At 36.5% G+C, this 19,592-nt stretch overlaps 2 protein-coding genes across 2 annotated transcripts in view; one reads left to right on the top strand and one right to left on the bottom strand.

Moving 5' to 3' along the window:
• Positions 1–19,592, bottom strand: part of LOC134651944 (uncharacterized) — an 86,520-nt gene that overhangs the window by 3,839 nt on the left and 63,089 nt on the right. The window contains exons 7-8 of the mRNA XM_063507072.1: positions 5,099–5,254; positions 1,789–1,854 (exon numbers count right to left, since the gene is read on the bottom strand). Of these exons, the coding sequence (XP_063363142.1) occupies positions 1,789–1,854; positions 5,099–5,254 (222 nt within the window). The remainder of the gene's footprint in view (positions 1–1,788; positions 1,855–5,098; positions 5,255–19,592) is intronic.
• On the top strand, positions 12,841–13,882 carry LOC134652453 (uncharacterized). The gene has a single exon (XM_063507642.1). The coding sequence runs from the start codon at positions 13,169–13,171 to the stop codon at positions 13,568–13,570; it is 402 nt and encodes a 133-aa protein (XP_063363712.1). The 5' UTR covers positions 12,841–13,168; the 3' UTR covers positions 13,571–13,882.

The following is a 19,592-nucleotide window of genomic DNA, read 5'->3' as shown; positions in this document are numbered from 1 at the left end:
AGCGTTAATAATTCACAAGTTAGCACGAACTCAACAACATGATAGAGCGATTTTCTGACATGCAATTTAACAAAACATTAAGGGAAACAATGGAAGCATTAGTTCATTTATCGAAAGGCTAATGACGAGTTGACTAGACGGTAAGTTTTTAATGGATATCACCTTGAATTGAAGATGTTAAGATTATCTTACTTAGGTAATAAATTAATTATAGATACTTAGTAAGTACAAGTATCTACTTATTAGGGTGGGTCATTTTTACTTTTTTTTTATTTATTAGGGGGCACAGTTAAAAAAGGTGCCATTTGGTAATTAATTATTGCACGTATTTTTATTTTATTTTTAGCTTTAATTTTACTGCCTCCGGATTTTAGTTAAAATTTTTGTTAAATGTAGGGACATTGTGAAAAAGAAATGTTTCTTTTTGAGTACTTTTTTTATTTATTTATGGCTCTGAACCTTTACCATGCTATTTCGAGCTAATAATGGTATAACTTTTTAGCTAAAGTTTGAATAAAGAGACGATACATAAATGTACTCCGCTGACCATACAAAATATAACAATATTTATATGAAAACTTTGAAATGGATCCGGAGGCAGAAAATGAATTTCGATTACAGAATAATTTGAAACACTGTTTATTGGCATTATTACGCAACTTTTTGTAACTATGCCCGAAGGATAACTAATACTTTTTTTTTCTCCATACACAAGTGACCCACCCTACTACTTATAGGTACTTATAGAATATACTAACGAAGTAACGACCCACCCCGGCTTCGCACGGGTTACACAAAACCTTAACAAATTGTATACGTAAACCGTATGACAATCCGTTCAGTCGTTTTTCAGTTTATCCCGAACATACATACACACAAACAGACATACGCGGCAGTGGACTGTGTTTTCTAAAGTGTTTGTGATGAAACGAACGGTAGATTTCAATATGAATTAAATAGTGTTATTTGATGTTATTGATCAGTTGGTCGATTACGGACCGATTTGTCCAAACTGGAGTGAGGACTTCATCTGAGGTCAAACATTAAAAATAATTATGGTGTCTACTGCCCATAGGAAATAGTTGAAAAAAGACCATTCTTGATTAGTTATTGGAATGCCACAAAATACTCTGGAAATAATAATGTCATAATAATATGAACTATGTATATTTATTAATTTGTCGTATGAGCTCACGAAAACGCGGCTGTAATGAATTTGATAATATGACAATATCTGATGTAGAAGTTTACAAAGGCGATAAATCGACCTAGCTCTGGGTTATCAACAGACAGCAACACATGTCTAAGATATGAGCTAGTAACTATTGGCAATTAATTTTTTCTCATGAAAAATATAATTCCGTACCCAATATCTTGAACAAAAAAGTTTATACATACACTCCCGGCTAAAAGTATGGAAACAAGCTTGTATTACAGTAGAAAAATGTGTTTTTAAGCGATGGATAGTATACTACACATTGACAATTTAATAAAAAAATTATTAAAATAATAATACAACATTATACAAGTAAAATACTCAAATGCTGGCTATGATAGTAGCCAGTTAAACATTTTGTTAAAATGTATGTGTTAATTAAAAGGGTATTATAACATTTTCCTATTTACATATTTACTTTTTAATAATAGTTTAGGATGTTTATCCTGTATTTTTTATTCTTTTGGGGCTGCCTAATGTAAAATAAAGCGTAGCGAAGTAGCGATGTTAACATGCACGTGTTATCAATTACAAACGACCTTCTTTGAAAGGGCTCGAATTAATATTGTTACCTCAGGCTGTTCTAATTCTTGCGTAGGAGCGGACTGCGGCACGAACTGGTGAAGGACGGTGGGTTGCTGCGGAGACAGAGACACAGAATAATTACACACTTTATTAATCGTAAAAGACCATTCATTGCGAGCACATAATGCTTGAAAACACTCGAGCTTCTAATCGTCAGCTCACTGACACATTCGTATCTCGATGAAAAGTTAGCTGTACAATGAACTTTACCATGAGAAATATATAACACAATTCACAATGAAATAAATGAGAGATACGAGTCTGTGAAAGTACGTTGATATAATGCGCTTGTAAATGAACGTAAATATTCACGGCATTCGTATGCTAACAAGTGTCGAGAGTTCTTTAACCTCCAGAGAGAAAACGCTTCACTGACTTCGATGTACTTAATACTTATTATCTTTTATAACGATTATATTCCGGTAAAACTAATTTCATTATTACATTTATAAAGGGGAAATCCTTCGTCTTTATTAACAATTTATTTGCAATTACTAAAATAAAAGACGAGATTATCGAAGACATCGGTCATTGTCGAGACGTTTAAATTACGCAATTAATTAATATAATAATATCTGGGAGAAATCTCGGAAACATATAAACATCAAAAATGCGCGTTTTTCCAGAGATAAGACCTAGCTAGATCGATTTTTCGCCCCCCAAAGTTAGTACTAATCTGTTAAAAATATTATAATGTTTAGCTAATAAATTTACTCAATCTATCGCAATGTAAGTACATTTCCAAAAAAATACAAGTTTTAAATACCTACCAAGATACATCTACCAATCATTCAATTCTTAAGCAAACAAGATTATTTTAATAAATTAGCATTGGCAGACTTAAGAACATAATCACAATAATAGATATGACGTGTAAACTTAGTTGTACGCTGCGACACGTTTATGAAAAGCTTCTTTTAAAATGAATACAGAGTAGATATGTATTAAGTAGGCTTTGCACGACGGATCCGAAATGTATAGGAAGATCAGTGGATACGGATCCAGATCCGGATAATTTCATACATTCCTAGTATTAAGTAAAGGTCAAACTACGGACTGTGTACGTAAGGGCGATTGTGCACTACAATGAATTTTACTGTCCGGCAGTCCGAGTTTTCATGGTCCGATATGGCATGAAAAAAACGGATGATTGGCTTGTGCACTTGTCCGTCGTTTTACTCGCAGGTGCGGCGCAGTGTCATGAAAAAAACGGATGATTGGCTTGTGCACTTGTCCGTCTTTTTACTAAAAGAGAGGCCCGCCCCCGCTCGGCCAAGTCATGAATTATACTAATTCCAGACGCAGTGCACAAGCATAAATACGTTTTTCATGGCTGTCATCTCGGACCGGAAAAAAACTGTCCGGAATGGGGAAAAGTAAAATGTCGGACGGTAAAATTACGTCTAGTGCACAAGCTACTATATATATTTAACGGCGTGCCATATCGGACCGTAAAAACTCGGACTGCCGGACAGTAAAATTCATTGTAGTGCACAATCGCCCTAAGTTGGAACTTGAAATATTGAAGATTAGTAGGCATATTAGGCAACTACCGTGTAAAATGCATAATGAATACAACAACACACAGATATCTCTAATCTAACAATGAAAAATACACAATTACATACTTGAAAATAAACGTTTATATCAGTAAAGAAATCAACGATTAGTCACATAATTAGGTAGCATATGGCCTGGCTAAAAGCCCCAAGGTTTGAGCTTAAACACAAGGTGACCCACTGTGCCCAAGCCTAAACCCAAAATCAACTTTCTTATGGAAAAAAAATTGGTAGAAGTCACCGGGGAATGAAGAAGCGTCTCGGTATAACGGTTCTTAACTACTCACTGGCATTTCATTTACTTCCATTTATTTGCTTTAAAAATGTAAGATAACATGTACCTAAGTAATAGGGTAATTTAATATATACCTACTTTATATAAAATAAAATAAAATGTAGATTGTACTATGAAAAAAAAAATGTTAAGTACACACGCACGCAAATGGCAGTTTACTCCTTCCATATCTGAATATTACGGCTAAAAAACATATGAAAGGAAGATACGCAGCAATTTCTAAAATAATATCTAAAATTAAAATTGAGTACACCGGAATGACATAAAAATACCAAGAATGCATTGAGCATGCATTGTAAGGACGAAATATTTACTTAACTAGCCTAACCTAACGTTTTGTGTCTACGGCTCTACGCGCTAAATATTCTCAGCGAAAAGATTTGACCTCCTTCATCTTAATGTCCTGAATAAATGTTTTAAAAACAGAAAAAAGTAAATTTAAGAAACTTCAAAGAATAGTTTTCCCCTTTCTATAGTTTGTAAGCCTTGGATGCCACTTTATGAAGTAGAAGAAAGGGTGCTAAAATAAGTCAACACGAAGCCTGCGACGGAATTTAAATTTATTTTTGACAAGGCGAATTCAAGTAAATAAGTAGATTACAAGTAGGTAGGCACTTATACGTCCTGAATGATGCATTAAATTTAATTCTTATTAACAAGCCTTTGTTGGAATAGTTTAATGACTTATATTATTCTAGTCTTTATAAAGTTTTGTCACAAATAACCGGATGCACAGTATTAATGTTCCTATCCGTTTTTGCAATCTTGAAATTGTATGAGGAACTGATCTAAACCTTGATTATTTGTAGTAGTAGTAGTAGTAGTAGTAAACACTTTATTGCACAAAACAAGTACATAACACAGAGATAATCCAGTAAATGTGTACAAAGGCGAACTTATCCCGTTAAGGGATCTCTTCCAGCTAACCTTTAAGTAACTAAGAGATACATTATGATTATTTGTGATTGGCTTAAAGATAAGCCTCAATGATAACGGCGTTCAAGTGATTATCATATTAATTCTAAGTCGAATTCGGGTAATGGAACCCTAAAAATGACTCCCACGGCTTACCATAACAACTTTCGCAGTTTGCAGGGCGTTCAACCACACAACGATTACGCACCGCCTGTTGGTATGATTTTAGATTAATTTCCTCCTGCAGTCGGTAGCCGTAGTAGCAGGATTTTTCCATTGATTTTAAAATAATATCGGAATTCGGTACCTACTGTAAAGGACAAAACCCGTGGACGCTTTTCACTTTTTGTAATTTCGCTTGCACCAATATATAAGTTCGATAGAGTTTCACAGATAGTAATATAAAACAAAATATATTTTTAAGATAGAAGCGGCAATCAGACAATTAGTACAAACGAAATAACAACAAACTCGTTAACGGATTCTGCGCTCCAAAGCAGTAGGTGAGGAAGAAGAGAAAAGTTTTACCTCATTGTGGTCCTGTTGCTGGGGTGGCGGCGGCGGCGCGAAGGGGCCCATGTTGTCCTGCGGCATGTTGTGCGGCGCGGGGATGGCGAACACGCGCTGCACGTGGATGCGCATGTGAGGGGCGCCAGTCTGCTCCTCAGACGAATCCCATGGCATCTGCAACAACTTACGTTTAGACTTCTAGAAGAATCAGACGTAAAGCAGCATTATAAGGAACTGTGGACTCTGGTAAAGATTTTGTAAATAGAACCATAATTGAAATACAGTCGAAATCTTTCAGATATAAAACTATAAAAACAAAGAGACATCGATTAACTATGGATCGACTATCTGACATTAGGACGCATGGGTACCTCAAACAACAACGAGCTATCTATTCGAAAAAGGCACTGAGTTGATTTATCCATTTGGATTCAAGGAAGCCACGGACCTACCTCAGAAAATTAAAAAATATCTTATAATTATGAATCATAAATATCATATATTTTATTTTATTTATTATCATATATTTTTATTTTCATGGCTTTCTTACTCAGAAGTACTTAAGCGCCCTTCGCTATAGTGTAGGTAGAGAAATTCAAACTTAGTAAATTTGTAAGTCAGATCCACATTAAAATGTTTACTTATAAAAAAATATAAATTACTCCAATAAAAAGTTGACGCGAGCGTCAACTTTTAACAGAACAATTGTAATAGAATAAATACACCGACGGCACGCAACAAAACGATGATAAGCGTATTAGCATTGTGAGATGAAATTACTGGAGAACAAAGGATAATAGCGGCATCGTGCCGGTTATGTGATGAATAATGCATGGTGACGTTACGCAAACGCAGTGAGACATCATCAGGCCGCTGATCAGGAAGCAATGACCGGTGCCGGTGACACTCGAGGACAAGCAGCCGAGCACCAACCCAACCCGTCCAACCAAAGCGGTTACCCATAGTAGATATAATAATTAATAAATAATAATTTGAGCCTATACATATACGTCCCACTGCTGGGCACAGGCCTCCTCTCATGCGCGAGAGGGCTTGGGCTATAGTCCCCACGCTAGCCCAATGTGTATACTCGTAGTTATTATTTGAGACGAATATTTCTAAGAAATTTAGTCGGATTAAATTTTTAGGGGCATAAAATTATAGTGGGTTTTCGTTGCACAATAAACTGCTCAAGGCGATTCGATTCCAAAGAAACTAGGAGTGCTCGAACTATGAGTACGATATTATTTTATTTATTTCGCATAGTTCTTATCAATATCGACCTTCAGCCCACTGTCAGTGCAATATAACATCATTAATCAAATAAGCCCCTATGTAGGATTTCTGGTTCAATTTCCTCGACCACCGGACCACTTGATCACTTTCCTTTAGCGACTGCGAAGTGAAATCTATTAATAATGAATTCAAGTAATATCAATATTTCCTAAAATACAATAATTAAACAAGACACTATAAATAACTTGAACATCAAACAAACTCATCGATTATTCATTTAAGTATTTTATAAAATTGTTAAACATAATATACCTACTCAAATTATCGTCATATAAAGATCAAAGCGCGAGGTTTTGAATGTGTTCACTAATGGGTCGGATAAATACCATTTAAGGTTTCTATTATTATATTTACAAAGTACCGAAAGCTGACAAATTTCGGTAGGTAAGTATTAACCCATCAAAAACACTTGAGCGAGCAAAAGCACCTAAGTAAAAAGCGGCCAAGTGCGAGTCGGACTCGCCCATGAAGGGTTCCGTATTTAGGGGATTTATGACGTATTAAAAAAAAACTACTTACTAGATCTCGTTCAAACCAATTTTCGGTGGAAGTTTGCATGGTAATGTACATCATAATTATATTTTTTTTAGTTTTATCATTCTCTTATTTTAGAAGTTACAGGGACACACATTTTACCACTTTGGAAGTGTCTTTCGCGCAAACTATTCAGTTTAGAAATTTTTTTTATTAGAAACCTCAATATCATGTTTGAAACCTATCCATAGATACCCCACACGTATGGGTTTGATGAAAAAAAAATTTTAAGTTTCAGTTCTAAGTATCGGGAACCCCCAAAATTTATTGTTTTTTTTTTCTATTTTTGTGTGAAAATCTTAATGCGGTTCACAGAATACATCTACTTACCAAGTTTCAACAGTATAGTTCTTATAGTTTCGGAAAAAAGTGGCTGTGACATACGGACGGACAGACAGACGGACAGACAGACAGACAGACAGACAGACAGATATGACGAATCCATAAGGGTTCCGTTTTTTGCCATTTGGCTACGGACCCCTAAAAACGTAAATCATTTTTGTATTCGTCGTATAACGTAAATCAAGTTTTAGTTGACTCCGAAAGAAAATATTTCGAGGGAAATAGTTCGTATGAAACTCGTTCATGGCACAAATTTTCACACCCCAATGCCAATACATATACCCTCTTAGGGTATGTGTTATAATAGTTTCTAAGCCGTATTTAACTATTGACGAAAAACAGCCTTACTAGAGGCGGACCAAGTTAACTCTGCATTGCATTTGCAATGACAAAGTGTGGCCATGTCATTATTAAAGTCAAATGATAATATGACGTTTATAATGACACCACTTAACTTGTTTCTATTCAAATCGATGAAAATGTAGCTTCTTAAGACGGACTCTATATTTTACTTTTATAATGTTAGTATGACAGTTCTAAAGTATACTGAATTTGAAGACACCACGACCACGGCACGTTCAATATACAAAGGTAATGTGTATTGAGTTAATCGAATTTGGTTGAAGAATATTAATATTCTGAACGATGCTGGTGTGATTAAATGCGGAACGAGCTAACGCGGAAGAGGGACGTTATCGTTACACGCATTGTCCGCGGGTCCTTGCGCGGGTGTCGTTTGGTGAGCATTGTACAGAAACATCTTGCCACCGCTAATATTACGCATCAGTCTAACGGGTCATTCGAGTTTTAGTTATTAGGTCTCATTCTGATATGATACTGATCTTATAGTGTCAAAAGTAACGTTTTTGGTTGAAGAAATGTCACTTTGACAGATCAGTATCATTATTGGAATCAGATCTAATAACTAAAACTCGAATTGGCCTGCAAGGCTCCGTTGATGTACACGACAGCTTACCACTTATGTATGAAATCACGGAACATGAGCGGTCTTATGCATCCCTATATGTGTATGCTTGAAATTCGGAAGCTCGACACGTTGCAATCCATGAAAATGTGTCGGCAACGTAAGTGCGTATTTGGTAAATATTATCAATATTATCACTATCAAATGAACAGTGCTACAGTCAGCAGCAGAAGTTGCTAAGCGGGCGAGGTGTTCAAAATTACCTTGACGCGCTCTTATTCTCTTAACAATAAAGTCGCGTCAAGATCATTTTTAACACCTCGCCCGCTTAGCAACTATTGCTGCCGACTGTACTAGTGCTAGTGTAGTAGGAATGTGTATAAGTCAGCAAGAGATCGCTCATAATCCGCTCAAGTTCTATTGAGCCACTAACATCTTAGCACTTAGTCCAAATGGTCTACTTTCGGTTTAAGTGTACTCGGCGGTGTGTATAATAATGATAAGTATTTTTAAGTACTGGAATGAGTTTCTAACGCTCACTGTTAACCGACTAGGACTTTTTTCTGGAATATAGTCAATCAGTTGAAGCGCTGGTGGCCTAGCGGTAAGAGCATGTGACTTGCAATCCGGAGGTCGCGGGTTCAAACCCCGGATCGTACCAATGAGTTTTTCGGAACTTATGTACGAAATATCATTTGATATTTACCAGACGCTTTTCAGTGAAGGAAAACATCGTGAGGAAACCGGCATAATCCTAATAAGGCCTAGTTTACCCTCTGGGTTGGAAGGTCAGATGGCAGTCGCTTTTGTAAAAACGAGTGCCTACGCCAATTCCTGGGATTAGTTGCCAAGCGGACCCCAGGCTCCCATGAGCCGTGGCCAAAATGCCGGGACAACGCGAGGAAGAAGAAGAAGAAGAAGTCAATCATTTATTAATTATTTTAATATTATCTTATTGGCAAGGTGCGCAGTCGGTGGAGGGGGAAGTGGCGCTGATCGTCACAAACACAGGTAATCTTATGGAATGTCTGACATTAGTACTAGCGGCAGCCGCTTGAACTAATTTTACTCCATAAGATTTAACGTAGAAAGTCTGCCAAAATGAGGGCAGCACCAGTCGTGCACCTAGCGAATACAGTCATGTACTGCGTAGATTACCTGCATAATCTAAAGTATCTACACGTAACAGATTTTTGCCAGATTTATTTTTAGCTGTAGGTACTTAGCTCATGAACTATGCGTTTAGTTATTGGAGGGAATTTTATAGAAAACCGTTTATTAACTGTATTTAAATTGTTTTTTATATATTTAAATTTTGTATTCAATTTAAGACATATTTAGAAAAGATATAAATCTGCGAAAGAGTTTCCTTTAGATTAATTCTGATTAAGCGACAGGGTCTTCAAATTTGCATTTCCTTGACTATCGAAGTCAATTTGAATCGTTGACTGAGACGCAAAAACGATCACTTCAAATCGTCGAGTCTGAGATTAATTTACAAATTAAACACAATTGAGAAGCTTCACGGGGAGTCTGATAAATTTTATAAAGATTTTAAATATCTACAGTAAATAAACAAAAATGCTGCTAGGTATTATTTTGCGGAAAAAGCGAAAATTCTAAGTATTCTGTCTCAAGAAAACGCATGATTTATATAAATAAAAAAACCTTAACTCCAATTTCGCTATTTTATAGCTGTTATAATGCCCGCACATAAAAACAAATGCGTAAAACACGTAGCGCACTCATGTTCAGATTAAATTTGAACCAAATTCGAAATTCATTGGGTGTCGCTAAATGTTGCCTCATTTCAGAAGCCGTAGCCGAATAAATACAGCTGCGCGGGTATTCAGATTTGCCTTGAGAGACGCAAATACGCCTCTAGTACCTACCTACTTACATTGAGTTTCAGATCGAGCAACTTCCGTTTACTTCCAAGTTATTTCCGCGGTTTTACTACATGATAAACCTCATTACTATGTAAATACAATCGTACTAAAGTGGTAACTATTTTGATACATTTATAATATGCTCGGCCTTAATTTTCATAATTATATAAGTTAGAGTTCGAACCGTGGTAAGCCACTGAAAAAGTTACAAAATACACACATGGACTTGTGATTTGTGAATTACATATAATTTTAATAGGTCTTCAACAATAACAAAGGGAATTTAATTTAATTCTGCAAATATTTTTTATGTGATACATATAGGTATTATTAAAACAAATGACACATTATGTAACATTTTGGAAATATCATTGTACATGTACTTGGCCCTGAATATTGTTTTAAGGTAATCTTGATTTGCTCTTAGTATTCTGTTTACGAGGATCACTTGTATAAAATTAAAACAAAATTGGAGAAGAAGCCATCTCAAAAAATTAAGAGTAGGTATTACCTATTCAATATAATTTTGTTTCGGCTAATACTGACAGCGCATCTCGTAGAAGTAAATCTCTCACGCCTCATTTAATTAAATGTGCATATAAATAATCGAAACCAGTTTTAGACTTGATTTATAATGATATTAGTATAGCAAGGCCTAAACGCAATTAAATTAAGAACACGTGCTTGATATCACTTAATTTGCTTAATGTTAGGTTTAAATATGCTATGGTTTATTATAATTCCCTTGACTACAAGTTTTTATGTTACTTACATGTCATGCAGGTTACGACTGTGCATGTCCTGACATACAACATACAACAACGCATGTTTGCTTCAGATGATCTACCGCGAACACCAAAGTTTACAAATTGCGGGCATCTTTCTCTGTAACTCTAATTACGGCTTAATTGGAATAAAAGACAAAGATGCCAAAGACAAAGACAAAGATGAAAGATGCAAACGTCGGTGTTCTCGGTAGGCCCTCAGATTGGGCGCCTAATTGGCACATCTCATGGAAGGCTGTCATATCGTAATTAGAGTGACAGAAAAAGATGCCCGCAATTTGCGAATTAAATTTTCGCGGTTATAGCCCTGTTTGCGTTTGCTAGATCTGGGGGGCTACCGGGAACATCCACTGAGTCTAAAGCGGCGAGTTGATATTTAGCTGAGCCGTCCCACAGGTGGCTGCAATACTCCATACACGATCGGACTTGAGCTTTATAAAGTGTTAGAAGCTGTCCAGGTGTGAAGTATCGCTTCACCTTATTTAGGACGCCCAGCTCAACAACATCAAAACATCAAAATTGGAAAATTGACTATCTGCATCCTTATCACTGGAATGCTCCACGAGTGATAGAGATGGACTTTCTTCAATAGGGTTTTTCCTGAACTTGAAACAACACAACCTCCTGAGTTTTATTCACTTATACTTATAGACGTAATGCCTAAATCTGTAAAATTGCTTACATAACTTAACTATTTGCACTTTTTTTAAATAGACTTTATCAACAAGAATTGTTACAATTTTAAAATTTAATTTTTAGCGGTTACTTATTCAAGTTACATGTTATTACTGTAATAAACACAGATCATTACCTGACCAACAAATCTCAGAAGGTTGGTAACTCATGGCTTCCGCTATTTATTCTGGTTTTCTATATTAAGTACATGTATTCGAAGATGACCTCGAATTTTGGTTCCGGATAAACTCGTCTGTTTGGCTTTCTATTTCTACCTATCATTCAAACACAATTTCAATTTCGATATACATATAAATGAATCTGGGCATTTGAAAACGATGCATAATACCTGACACGAAATCTTATCGCCTATGTTAATAAATAAAGCTCTCTCTTAAAATCTCTTAAACGCGCATAAAAGACAGAAAAAATCGCATTGAAAGTGCTTTATTAAGTTCCTTTATAAATTCAAGAAACTATTTTAGAGAAATTTATAAATTATACCATCTCTGTCTTTGACACCATCGGCGACCAACGCGCCATGCTCACTAGTAAAGCTAGAAATAAAACGCAACTTACAAGACATTCGTATTTTAATTTAAGTTGCTACTACATTTATTAATTCGGAAGGAAGTATTCATAGCGTCATTAAAATGCAAATAGAGCATATTAAAGCTACAATGGAAGTAGTCAGCAAGTAAATCAACATTGCTCAATTATTGATCATTATTGACCAATTAGCAGATAATAACTTAACGGTACAACATGGTATAGTGATCGAAACCTGCATATTCGTGACGTCAGCTTTAATAAGTGCTACGTATTTTTTGTGGTAACCCATCATAATAACGCTGTTCTAACGTAATAAGTATTCATCCATAAATGTTTTAAATAAGACGACAGATATCCTTGAACGAGTCGTGTACTATGTAAATGGGCAATTTGTGCTGATTATCTCCCCAGTAAAGCGAACAAATTAACGTTAAAGCCCCTTCAGTTTAGTTTTGTTTAGTTCGGTTTTTTTACCTACCTATCTAGTAAACTCTTCCTACTTTTTAACAGTATTTAAAGCAAGACATGTTCTGCTGATCATTATAAGCTGGTACCTAATAGCCTACGCCCAACTGATGTCAAATAATTCTGCTATGGTATTAGGTACAAGTTGATTAAGGTGTAATTTGCTATATCATAATTTTTTACTGTTATGTGTTCAAAGGCAATATTAAAGACAGGGCAAGGAGTAAACAACATGATAATGATAAGCATGTTATACGCCGTGGTGGTCACCTTGTAAAGTCGAGAGCCACGTCGGGTAATGTCGGCTAATGTATGTGGAACAAGGTTCATGAGCGTTCGTAGGTTTGTAGCCACCGGTGCGCTGCGGTGCATCAAATTATACAAGTAATTGCAGTACCTACTCGAGCTTGGACACGACCCGACCGCTCCAATGGACACGAAATCCCGCTAGACGTAGCGCACCTGCATCTCAGCCTCATCCGATATCAAGTTCAAGAGCGCCCCCGGCTTATGTCGATCACAAAAAATACACACTCAAATTTGGAACGAATGGTGTCGATCACTCGCATATATAAAGTGTGTGTTGATCGCGCGCGGCTCAAACAGTCGACGCACACAACGTAAAATGCACGCATACCTAGCGCTCGCGTCCGCGCTCATCGTCGCGCTCGCCGCGGCGGTTCCCCGGGACCGGCTCGGCTACGAGCGGGAGATCGATGCCACGCGATACAACCAAGTGCCAAAGCTTTTGGACTACGTGCTCAACGACGAGTACCTGGCGGCCCAAAAGAACAGAGCGAAGCTCGTGACGAAACATAGACCCGAGGAGGCGGTGATCGCAGATGACGTGTTGTTAGAATCGAATGTGGTGAAAATCGTGAGGCCGGCGAAAAGGGATCTTGGGAACGATGTGAGCGAGGAGCTGGTGAGGCGGCGGCGTGGGTACAATCTGGAGAACGTGCAGGTGCCCGCGCGGTACCCGTACCTGCCGGTGGCGCGCTTCTACCGCGTCCGCCGCTGGGGCTAGTGGCCTGCGCCCGCGTCGCCCGCGCCTCAAATGTCAAGGCCGCGCTGATGCTATACTCGCCGGCGGCGAGCCCGCCTCCTGTGCGCTCGAGCGCATCTTCCCTGCGCGGGCGAGTGACACTCATAGACTGTTATTTATATTAATTATGAAGTGGCTGTGTTCTGACGCTCCGTTCTGCCATTCCTCGAGTGGTTTGGAAATAACGATAGATAGAGAACATTATAACGTTAATTAGAAATATTTTTAAGTTAGGTATACAAATAAATTAATTCTGTAAACAATAATGGTATTATAAAGTATTTTAAGATGTTACTTTTGTTTATGTTTCTACACCGACTGGTCAAACACGTTTTTCGACTTAAGTATAAATAAACAAAACGTTTCTTGCCAAGAATTGATAACTTTTTTCATTTATATCGAAGGTTAAACAAAAAATTTAACGTAAGTAAAGTTGTTGAGTTATACTTGGATAATATTATATCCTGGTATGATGCTGATAGCGACTAATATTTACCAATTTGTTCTGCATTAAAAAATGGAATCTTGTTATTACTTATAGAGTTAAAATCTAGGCTGCCTGACATAATAATCAAAACATTTATATAAATTAATGACAAAATTAAGCAACTTTATGTGCAGTGCCCTGTACACATACATTTAGTAATTAAGATACATATATACACGCTGCACATAGGCAATTTGTATACATGTTATATTTACAGTAATATATGCTCAGTCAGACATAATAAATTTCATAGAGTACTAAATTATTTTCAATTCAATAAGCGCCTACAAGTAATATGCATAATATTATTCGTATTGCATATAAGTGCAGCAGATTGGTACTTAGAGAACATTACAGTAATTAGAGTCTATCGTGTTGCAATGGGAACAATAGGTAGGTACTTTTAATAATACATTAGCGATCTAAAGCCGAGCCAGCACTGGGGTGCTACCACTGTACCTACTATGTAAAAGGAATAACAAAGGCGCTGTAATATCCTAGGAATTTAATCCCTACCCCGACAAGACAGAAATTTGTCATCCTTCGATAAATTAACCAGGAATAATACTTTGCGTCTTGGTTTTTTATTGCTGCATGCATAGATAAATTCACGCATAAAACCCAGCCAGCGCGCAGCAGTTGCCCTGTCAATTTGTTGTTTGAAATGTCGTAAACGGTGCAACAATCAGACACAGTTCAATTGTTTCTGGGGTCTACTTGGTACGTCGGTCATGGAACAGCAACGAAACACTGCCCATTTCCGTGCTAGACCCGTTCAGATTTCACTAACCAATGTGATTGGAACCGAACCAGTTAAAAACATAAGAGTTCCGCGCATTACTCGACACTAATCCCATAAAACCGCGACTAATATATTAAATTAAGATTTTAATCGTTCAGATTTTTTATGGGTACCTAACTACGAGTACATACAATACATAATATACAAGTCAAAAGTATTTAGTACATAAAGGAATCTATTAGGTAAGGCATGTTTGTACCTAGTTTGAATTTTAAGACCATTTCCGGAGCTACAATGCTTTATTGTAGAATTGCTAAGAAAGCCTCGCGATGAAAATATGCCATAGCAATTTCACGTGTACTGTTTATTCTAAGAGACAATGATCCCGTGTTCTTTTAATACACCTTGGCAGAATGACAGACATGCAGTCTGAGGATCGCTCCCGGCATTAGCAGGATAACAATAAAAGATAGTATGTACATCAGAACTAAGATAAAACTTGCACATTTTAGATGGAATCTGCGTTCTCAAATAACAGCATAAAGTCGTATATACCTAGGATTTTGATAAGGCTTACGTCTTTTGAAAATAAGGCACATGTTGTAAGTCGCTAAGTGAGCACTCGGGATCGCTGACCGAACCATTTACCTGATGCCACTCGCCTCACTTTGTCATAATAATGTTTTCTTCATGGCAATGCCCTATCCTGCTCTATATAAGATGAACTATAGCATTATACCCACCCTTCGTGTACCCAATGCCAGTAGCTTCTTAAAAAAAATCGCGATGCGCAAAGTAATGCTAACTGATCTGATGCCTATTAGTGGTTAATGTTGTTATAGATACGAGTACGTGACTTGTCTCGTGCATATGTTGATTATATTTATAATTGATTATGTAATTCATTATATATCAGTACATATTTGTACATTGATCAGGTATTCATGGGTTTCATTTTCGATTTCAACCGCACGGAATATAACCCTGCGATACATATATGAACACGATATTAAAATCTCCATCATTCATTTTATGTTATAAATGTTATAATATTTTAAATAAATATCGTATCGTATTAACTTAATAAATATAATACCAATACTATTTACTAAATAAATAAATTGATTATTATACCACATTATTCAAATAAGTCCTACGGCTGTTTGACGCAGGTACTTTTTATTAATTTTGATTATCATGACCCAGACGCAAACTGTTATCATGATCACAGACTAATTTCTAATACAGGCCTCGATAGCCAAAACTATTGAGCTGTTGAGAAAATCAACGTCATGTACAGTTAACCAACTGTAGATGAGCAATCATTTGAGCTGCTCCACTGACACCTAGGTAATTGTTTAATGTTCACTCACGACCCGGTACCGCTACTCTCACGTGTTAAGCCATAGTCATACAAGCATATCAACTGGTGGCGACAAACAATCAGTATATCCTTCTGCTATAATATTATTCATATTTGACAGTCTCCATATCCGGTTTACACTAAAAGCTTTTACTGATTGCTTACATTTATGAACTTATAGATACTCAAATATACCTACAGCAAGTAACTGTTACCTGAAGAGTACCTAATCTTGTGCAAAATAAATTATAAGATACAAATATTTGAATCCGATAAAAATACAAGTACTCGCGCGATATTCAATAAAGCAACATATTTTATGTGGCAGATCAACTGTTCAAACAAAAATTCACTAAATCATAGCTACGTTAATAAGGTAAGTGGGTCCAGTCTACGTACTCTTTTGTTTGTTTATTTCAATGTTTAATTGTTCAATACTATCAGCTTTCAGGCATGGCTTCCGCTGCCAATTGTTTGTGTGACCCAGTGAAGTGAAGGCTACAATTACGAAATGCTTTACAAATAATTCGAAGTGTCAGTAACAGTTACATATTTACACTACGTACCTATAAACAGTCATTTTTTTATATATATATATATTTTTATTTATTTATTGGTTCACCAACAATAGTTTACACTATATAAAGTACAACAACAAACGTTTTGAGTAATTATGCTAAGCGTAACAATTACTTATAGGTAAACACCACTTGCATTGAACTAGGGTACTAAAATTACATATTATACTTAACATACCGTTTACAATAATAATGCAGGCATTAAACTAATAAAGGGGGCAGACATTTTGGGGCAGGTTGTTGAAGAATTAAATTGAGCACACCTACCATCCATGTTTGTGCAAAAGACTTAATATAATACCTACATTCGCCCACACCGATGATAATAAAAAACTTTTATCCCAATTTTCACCCTTTGCGTTAAACATTTTTTACTTCTTAGTTCGTTTAGCTCGACAACATTTAAAGGTTATTTTATGTATCAGGTATGTTTCAAGATCCTACCTTTACGGTTTAGACTGTGCGTTGTCTATCGGTACCTATCTAAATCTATATAACGGAACTGTTTTATATGTAGGGATATAATTAGATAACAACATTTGGGTTTGAATAACTGTTACCATCTCTTCTTCGCAGAAAACGAAGAGTAGGTACGTACATACTCGCAAGTATACATGCAACTTCATAAAAGTTTTGCGTTCCGGGGAAGGCTTACTACTCGTAAATGCAAACTATTTATCACGAATTCAAAGACGCATCGAAAACACTTGGTGAAAGTTCGGAGAACGAACATACGAATACACGAAATCTTCAACGAGATCTTTATGAAGGTACATATAGGTATAAAATAAAACTCGTATATGACTCGTTCTGAAAGTCATTAGCACAAGCCTCTACTTCGAAACCAGGACACTTCGTTTGAAAGGCGCAGGCTTAACCGTTAAAAAAACACTGCGTAATAGGTACACTACACATATATAATTTATAGTTGCTTACTATACTAAATTATCTTGGTTAGTTAGGCACTACAATTAACGTTGCGAAAAATGTTTATACCTACGCAGTTTGATATTGAAAGATAACATTATTAAAACCACAAATATTATGGAGGATAAAAAGCGACCGTCGTAATACTTTCACCCGAGTTAAACACTAAGTATTTACTTTATTCCGACAATGAGGATATATGGATAGTAAAACATATTTCATTTTAAGATGAGAATATGTAACCTATTTGATTAATATTTTTTTTAAACGAAACAAATTCGGAAAGTTAGTCGTGTCAATTAAAAAAGCTTTCCGCCTATGATGGGACTGAAGATTTTTCCACCCAACTTATGGTAGTACGTACATGCGTATTATAAAAGATTTGTTGATTGTATTAGATATGTAAAGTTTTGAGACAAATTCGCGCTTCGAATTTAACAACGAATGTAAGTATTCATTTTTTTTATATCGATGACAAGACAATTAAAAAAAATTAATACTCGTACTTAATAATAGTGTATAATGCTTAAATTATACCCACAGAAAAACCTGTGCAAATCGAAGACATATATTTTACGACGAAAAAGTTGATACAGCGTCGCGATAGCGGTGCCTCAAATGCGCACCAACATGACATCTTGATGGCAATCACTAAGCGATCCATCATTATGTTAATGATCTTATATTTAATAACGACACTTTTTTCATTCATATATGACTGATGAGTCATACCCCAGTGGTTATGTAACGAAATACGATGAGATAAAATTCTGTTCATCATATATATAACTGTAAATCAGTATAGTAGGTAGGTACTGTTTTTATTACAAGTACCAGAACACGATTTTATATTGTCGTCTCTTAGCGAACACAGGCGAGAATATTACTTCAGGCAAGCTAGAGTAGCTAAGAGTTGTTTCGAGATCTGGAACAGATCATACTTAGACTGGTTCTCCTGAGACAAATGCTTAGAAACCGATGAGAACGAGCCCACAGCCTCTAATAACGAGATCACGTACACCGCGGCGTCCCCGCGCCAATATTTGGACCGATATGTTCCGATATGTTTTTATTGCTTGTCGACTCGTTAACGAACCCACGCGGCATCAATACGATCTTGATGAACACAGGAATTGGGTAGGTACTTGCAGGGCCGAGAGTACGTGCAGTAGGTACGCGAGTTGGTTACGGCTTTGAGAGAAAGTCTTGAGATGTAGGTACTACATTATTCAGGATTTAATTATATTTTGGAATACTAATATCCAACCTAGTAATTATGACGGCCAGCATCGATCTGGAGCGTGATTCACGCGCTAAAGGGCAAACCTCACCAAATCGCATGCGTGTTTTGATAAATTGTGGCATTTGATCGATTGATGAATTCGCTGCACCTCAGTAGTCGGCATCGTTTCTAAAATCGTATGCAACTTTCAGTGACCTCTGTAGAGCCCATAAGTATAAACTTAAGAATTTTAAGGGATCGCTCAAAAACTGTCGACAAGATATGCCGTCGCTAGTGTCGTGAGGCAAATATTAACGCGACTTTTTGAATTTTACCCGAGCGGAGCTGGGTTCTTACTAACCGTACTGAATTTCACTTAAGCACTATTTAATTAAAGGTGTTGCTTTTGAACAGAGACTTATGTAAAGAAATAATTTTCTTCAAGCTTTACTCTAAATTCACACAGAAGTCGTAAGGTTCGCCTGTAAACGCACGACGCCGTGTCCAGCGTCTGCGTTGCTACGCTAGCGACAACGCTCCGGTCAGCAACGTCTAGAACTTGATATGACGCGAGTCATGCGTCCATGAAACCAAGGCCTAACAATCACGCACCTATGAAGTACGATTATATAATATACCTAGGGCCAAGTATTATTGAACAGAAGGTACGAGTACCTATATCGAA

Source organism: Cydia amplana, chromosome 11, assembly GCF_948474715.1.
Source record: "Cydia amplana chromosome 11, ilCydAmpl1.1, whole genome shotgun sequence".
Lineage (NCBI taxonomy): Eukaryota > Metazoa > Arthropoda > Insecta > Lepidoptera > Tortricidae > Cydia > Cydia amplana.
The sequence above is the reverse complement of the archived record's forward strand: the minus strand, read 5'-3'. Positions and strand labels throughout refer to the sequence as shown.